This window comes from Cornus florida, unplaced genomic scaffold (genome assembly GCF_030987335.1).
Source record: "Cornus florida cultivar Cherokee Brave unplaced genomic scaffold, ASM3098733v1 CherokeeBrave_3.0.0_Hap2_Chr10, whole genome shotgun sequence".
Lineage (NCBI taxonomy): Eukaryota > Viridiplantae > Streptophyta > Magnoliopsida > Cornales > Cornaceae > Cornus > Cornus florida.
In genome coordinates, this window is record NW_026775580.1 from 104,832,189 (window position 1) to 104,839,453 (window position 7,265).

Consider the following 7,265-nt stretch of genomic DNA (forward strand, 5'->3'; position numbering starts at 1 on the left):
TATCTGATTCTATTATATTTAAATTTCATTCTGCTTTCATTTTATTTATACCGGCCACGTGAATTTTAGATGTTTTCTGGATGATTTGTTGTACAGAGCTTTTAAATAGAATGTAATCTTTCTGAAAAAAAAAGAAGAAAGAAAAAAAAAACCTCATATCAACCTGAAAATCTTTATGTATAGTGCAGATGATATATAAACCATGTCCTTTTTAATTCCTTGTGTCTCTTTGGTGCTACTTTCATTTTGTAGCTACTCTAACATGATGATTCTATGGTGTTTGTTGGCTGGTTAAGATTTGTTGAACTTACAATGATGTACTTGTTTTGAGGTTTTGCTTAGGCTTGAGTTGTTTTGAAAGATCTCATAACACCATTTCTTGTTGGACATTAATAAAAGACTTCGGCTGTTGCTACAACGATTTGAAGCTGACCAAATTTCAGGCTCATAAGTTTGAGAATATACAAGTCTTAAGTACAAGCTTAAGCAATTTTGTGCAAAATAATGCTAGGTCAAGTGTTCGTAATCTTTTCCCCAGGTTTTGCTTGGCCTTGAGTTGTTTGAAAGGTCTGATGACACTATCACTGGACATGGGTTATCTTAGAACAATTGATTAGAATTCAGTAAATGTCATTTTTTCACAAAATAATACTAAAAGCTAGGTCTCTCATATTCTTTAGTATCTTCTACCTATATAGGACATTTGTGTCTTTGTTCCAAAGTTGCTTTTGGCCTACCAAATGGTCAATAGTCCAGATGGTACAAATTTGGCTTCTCCAAAGAAGAAGTCCGGGTTCCCTGCCACGAAACAAACATCTTACTCTAACTTCTCTTAAAATTAGACTTAATTACACTCGGAATTAAACTTTTTTACAAAAGTTAACTTTAACAAAGACAATGGACAACCATGTCCCATTTTTTCTTTTAGATTTATAAAATTAGCAGCAAAAAAAAAATAAAAATAAAATAAAAAAGGAAAAGGAAAAGGTTTTTGTCCTACACATTTAACCATCATAAGATTGGCATGAGACTCCCACTCGAGAGACAGCAACTTCATTTCAACTCTATACGGACATTATTGTTAAAAGGTATTCACACACAAAAGAATTTATAGAATAAATAAAAAACAAACAAAAGGATTTTACTTTTTTACCCCCAACATAAAATAAATAAATAAACGAAAGGAGAAGATGAAGAAAGTATCGAAAGGGTCTCCCTCTCTACATTTTGACCCTTATGAGATGTAACGACAACATAAACCGACAAAAGCACTATGTTTGTGAAAAAGTCCATCCTTTTTCGTATTCAAAGAAGTCAAACAGTTCAGGGCATTAAGGATCCATGTGACCTTAGTAGCCCCACAACCTCCATGTACATGAAAGCCACTTCAATTGCTCTTAATGAGACTCATGGGTTGGGTTGGGTTGGGTTGGGTTGGGTTTGGTCTCCCCTAACCAATCATAATTCATATCCACAAACCACCAAACCCATTTATGCCACACCCACCACCCCATCAATTCCACCACCACCAGTACCACCCTCACTAACTGCATTATAACCACCGTTAAATTTAACGGCCGGAACTTCTTCTCCTCCATTCAACTCATATTCTCTCTTTCTTCTAAAAGTAATGCTTGCCACAACCGCGGTTAAGTCTCTAGGGTGCACATTAACTTTAAGTCCATACTTCATGAACAACGTCAACGACATCTTTTGCTCCACCTTGTGGCCCGGCACCACCGTGAGCCGGTGCCGGAGTAACACCGCCGCCGCTATCGACTTCATTTGCAAATAAGCCAAGTCCTTCCCTAAGCATATCCTTCGACCGGCATTGAAGGCCACGAATTTGTATGAGTCATGCGCTATGAATTGCTTATCATCCGTCGACAACCACCTTTCCGGGCGGAACTCGAGGCAGTCCTCGCCCCAAGTGGACTTCATCCGGCCCACTGAGTATATTGAATATGTAACCGATGACCCAGACGGCACAAAAGTTCCGTCCGGCAACACATCATCGGCGATGACATGCTTCGAGTCCTCCGGCACGGATGGGTATAGACGGAGGGTTTCGGACAACGCAGCTTTCAAATAAATTAGACGGTCAATTTCTTCAAATCCTAGTGGCTCTTCAAACCATGATGATGCATCTTCACCACGTGTCTCCATCAGAACCGTGCAGATTTCCACTAAGATTTTCTCTTCAATTTTTGGATTTTGGATGACCAACCAAAAGAACCAGCTGAGTGCCGCTGATGACGTGTCACGTCCAGCTAGGATGAAATTAAGTGCCACGTGTTGCAAGAATGTATCTGTGTATGATTCCTTTTTCTTCATGAACCTTGAAAGCAAGTCATCGTGAGGGTTACCACCCTTGTGCTGACTTGTCAGCTCAAGCTTACGTGTGTTGATGACATTGGACAGATACTTGTCCACGTGCACAAGGCTCCGGCTCAAGCTGACCTCCATTCCGAGCCCAAGCCATTTCTTGAGCTTCCACAAGACCTCAGGCAAAATAAACCGCTGCAGCGACGCCTCAGTGGCTCGGTCGAAAGCCGTAGCAAAAAGGTTCTCAGGGAGGCCCGGAGCTAGGGTTTGCGGGTCCTTCCCGAAAGCCAAGCCACAAATGTTGTCAAAAGTGAGCCGGAGTAAGAGGTCCTGAAGGTCAACTGGCTCGGCCTGGTGCTGAGCCGTCTCAAGTATCGGACAGAGCCGGAGACTTATGGCTCGGCTCACCCATCGAGCCATGGCTTGGCGGAGGGTCCGGGTTGTGAACTCGAGAGCAGCCGTCCTCCTCTGGAACAGCCACGTGTCACCATCGGAGTTGAAGATCCCTTCGCCAAGTAGATCATGAAACACAGCTTGCCAAGTCGGACCCTTAGGATAATTGTCGAAGCGGGTCTTCAGTATGTGTTCCAGATTCTTGGGGTCGCACGTGACAGTCACGAGACCTTGCTTCCGAGCCAAGAAGGGTATGGCACAGATACAGGTCTGGTAAGTGCCACCACAGGCGCGAAGATTATCAGCAATCCACTCGTGCATGCGATCGCAGTTCTCGATCAAGCCCGGCAAACTACCCAATAAAGGCCAGACACGTGGACCCCTCAACGAGCGTGAGATGAAGGTGAACCATAGCAGATAAGCAGTGACGGCAGTGAACAATAGCAAAGCTAAAGACACATCCATAACCCACCTTTTAATTTTCAGGGATACACAGAAAATTTCTGAAAGTTAAAAACTTCACCAAGCTTACCTTGAAAGAGTTAATATATATATTGGCAAAAAAATGAAGACCCAGGTCGTGTTTTGAGCAACAATGGTAGTGGGTGGGTTTAACAGAGCACCATTGAAGAAGAAAAAGAAACTAGAGAGAGAAAGAGAGAGATGGGAGAGAGAGTGCGAGATGTAGAAAATGGAGAATAGAGGGGATTTATAGGTGAAAAGACGTTGAAAAGCAATAAGTAAGGCCAGACTGTTCCTTGAATTTCACCAACACATTTCTCACTCTCTCTCTAACCATCAGATGCACCACCATTAATGCACTCTGAGGTCGTTGAAAACTTGAGGTAAAAAGTCACGCATCTCTCTCTCACAAACCATTATGGCAAACCGCAACATGAGGGTCTCTGATCCATGTCCAACCCAAAACCATTCAAATCTCTCTCTCTCTCTCTACAAATTAACTCTTTTCTCTCTCTCTACAACCAATTCTGCAGGAAAAGGAGCTGGGTCTTTAAATTCAAGCTAGCATTGAATGAAGAGAATTAAATGAGATTAGTTGAGAAAGTATAAGAGACGTAGAGGGAAAAGGCAAACTGAAATAAAATGGAAAAACAGGTGACACAGTGGGTGTAATGTGTTTGTGTGTGTGTGTGTCTCTAACTCTTTACAAACTTGTGTTACATAGTATAATATATATATATATATATATAGGTTAATAATTAATATAAAAATGTTAAATGAAGAATATATGGGTTTGATATATACTTGGTGCATGCATAAGGATTGAGGAAGGGTTGGGGTTAGGGTTGGGTGAACGGACTCACCAACAATTTTAAAAAGTGGTCCGAATGGGAGATAGAGCTAATTGCTCAGGTTACGTGACCTTTATCAGTTTATCCTTCTACCTCCAAACTCATCATCTCTGGACACTATCAGAGTTTTAATTCATAGAAGTTTTGACTTTCTTTAATGCCATTTTTCTACTGCATGTGCAAAAAGTCAACTGGGCGGGATGAATTTTTTTTTGGGAAGAAACAACCTTAGCTGATTGGGGAATTGGGCCATTTGCATTGCCACGCGGTTTTCATCACAATTCATCACAAATATATCAGTTTATATATATATATATATGCGTGTGTGTGTGATTGTGTGTATATACTATGATTCGGGGTATTTGATACGCGTATGGGTCGATACACGACCATTTTTTAAGTCAGTTGTAAGGTATCGATCGATACACGACTTCTTTTAAAGTCAGAAACGCAACTCGTCTGGGCTAGTTTATACCGAGTCTGTTACACGTGACCGATACTGCAAACCATGATATATACAACAGAGAAAAAATGTTAGCCAATTAAACTTTGAGTTTCAATAATTGTTCAAATTGTATCACAAGAGAGGTTTAGTTAACATTTTAGATGAATTAATAAGAAGTATTTTAAGTTAGTGACCTAACTCACTCACTCCTAACTCCTAAGTTGGAGTGATTATTATGGTTTTGATCACAGGGATTGACCATTTGAACTTAACATCGATATTTTTTGCAATATGATTTTACAATTACCACAATAAACTTTTCTACTCATTTGTTAAATGAATTTGAAATGAAAAGTGAGATCCATTTCATATCTTGTATTAAAATCATTCTACTTAATTGGATTTTACTTGGTAATTAGATCTGGAAAGGTTTTACACAGAATTAAGTTTAATTAAGATTCGATTATCCTTTTGAGTGCAAATAATTTTTTAAGGTAACGTACACAGCTGACAGTCCAAAATTTATTCAACTCATGAGAAGAAAGCACTTTATACAGCGTCTCCAGAAATTTTTTTTTTTTTCCGAAAGGTAAGTAAGTATTGTATTGATAAAAGAACTTTACAAGGCTTTCCAAAAGTCGAAAAGAAAATCACATAGATGATTGAATGAATAAATAACTTAAAAAGAAAACCTTGGTGATCATTATTGGTATGGCAGATGAACTATGCAAGAATTTTTATGGTGGATCTTGACCAAGCTAGCTAGGAAAGAAGTTAGTAGGCCATACTGAGACCACCAAATCAAGGGAGGGGGGCTTGGAGACTCCTACACTCAAAACTGACAACACAGCTAGCTCGCTTGGTGCTGGTTTTAAATATGCATTAGACACCCAAGTGGAACCTTTAAATACACCAAAGAATGAAGTGCCTAACAAGTAATGCTATTGTTGAGCCAAAAACCTTGTGGGTCCCTTAAGTACAATTAGGTTGAGCCAATATATGTTCACCAGGATAAAATATTAAAGTTCAGTGCATTATTGAATTAATCACCAAGTTCCATTCCCTGCATATATATATATTCACTTAATTAATTACTTTTTTTTTTTTTCCTTCTTTTTTTGTTGGGTATTTGACACCCACCCCACCTATAAAAAAAAATAAAAAAAACAACTGCAACTCAATCCACACATACCCAATATGGCAATATTATCCCAAGAGAACTTGAACTTTGCATATTCTTCTAAAACTAGAGTTGAAGTTAACATCCATCTTCTGAAAGCAAGAAAATAGACTAATAATGAACCTTTTCAGGATAGAAATAAATCTTATATTAAATTTTTTTAAATTCTTTGCTGGAGAAATTATTTACTGTACCTTTAGTATTGGATTATATTATCTGAAGAGAGCACTGGACCCATCACTTTCCTATTATCACTTATTATTCAATGGCTAAGGACACTATAGATTTTTTGAGGAAATATTTCAACCTAATTTGTTTGTTTAGTTCGTACTCACACACTCATACATTCACTGAGCCTTGAACTCTTAACTTTTCTTTGAAAAGTAAGGACTTGGTAACGCTGAGCCACTGACTTGTTGGTAGCATGAGTAGCTTAGCTAATTGATTAAATGGAGTGATTTGGGTCAATCTTGTGCATTTTTTAGAAATTTTTGAGGATAACAGTGACTTCAACATCAAATTATAGGCCATATTTAAATAATGCAAACTTTTGAAAATTGGATGTATTTTAAAGGATGGTTAACAGTCAGACTGTATTATAGTGACTTAGAGGTCACGAGTTCAAAATCGAACATAATCTCTCAATATGAAAGTCCATGTCTAGAGCCTCCAATATTACTCAGCTAGCCATATATATACACTTTAATCTGCTTAAGTTGTGTCAAGCTTGAGTTGTGTTTGGTCCTATTATGTTTTAATTAATCGCTTTAATCTGCTTATGGCTTAAGTTTATTTGTTTAAATTTTAGGGGTCTAAGGGTACTTTAAAAATTATAGATATTATCAATATGGGCTATAAATTATAATAAACTGAATGGGCCATGCTTTGTGTCAACTTATTATGTTGGATCGTTATGTTACTATTTATAGGATAGGACCCAAAATGTTACAATTACAAGGTACAGAGCACCCAGAATATTAAGTCTCCAATTGAACTGGGCCTATTGTTAATGAGGCCCACAATTTGAATCTTCCTGGCGTATTAACACAGCGCACACATAAATAGAACCTAGTACAAATCCATCTGGCTTCGGTTGGTGCAATAATATATCATCAACATAATCCATAATTTTAACATTTTCTTAAATTAGTAATTGGTTAGTGTATATTTATATATACACATATAAATGTTTGTGCGTATATATATGTATTTGGATTAGGTAGTGTTGACAATTTTGAATTGAATTTGGCTTAACCTAATTTGGGTTAAAATTTTCCAAGCAAATCAGGTTGACTTTTAAAGTGCAACTAGTTGGTACATTGTCTCATGTGGTATGAGTTCTCATGGAGGTGAGTGATTTGGTGATATCTCAACAAAAGGAGTGTTGGAAGTATTTCAAAAGTGGGGGGCGACTATCATTTCAGTCAATCACGTATTAATATATAAGTAAAAGATAAATTGAGATTGATATAAATCTAACATATTTACTTCCGTATCAACACATAATTATTTGAATCAATAATCCCGAAATTATGTACTACTAAATAATTTATCGAATCGAATGCATTTCCATAGCTATCACAGCTGCGCGCTGCAGCTTTTCTTTGGA

At 37.8% G+C, this 7,265-nt stretch overlaps 1 protein-coding gene across 1 annotated transcript; it reads right to left on the minus strand.

Moving 5' to 3' along the window:
• Positions 1-1,075: 1,075 nt before the first annotated feature.
• LOC132276665 (cytochrome P450 86A8-like) lies at positions 1,076-3,386 on the minus strand. The gene has a single exon (XM_059778212.1). The coding sequence runs from the start codon at positions 3,181-3,183 to the stop codon at positions 1,492-1,494; it is 1,692 nt and encodes a 563-aa protein (XP_059634195.1). The 5' UTR covers positions 3,184-3,386; the 3' UTR covers positions 1,076-1,491.
• Between the last annotated feature and the right edge of the window lie 3,879 nt (positions 3,387-7,265).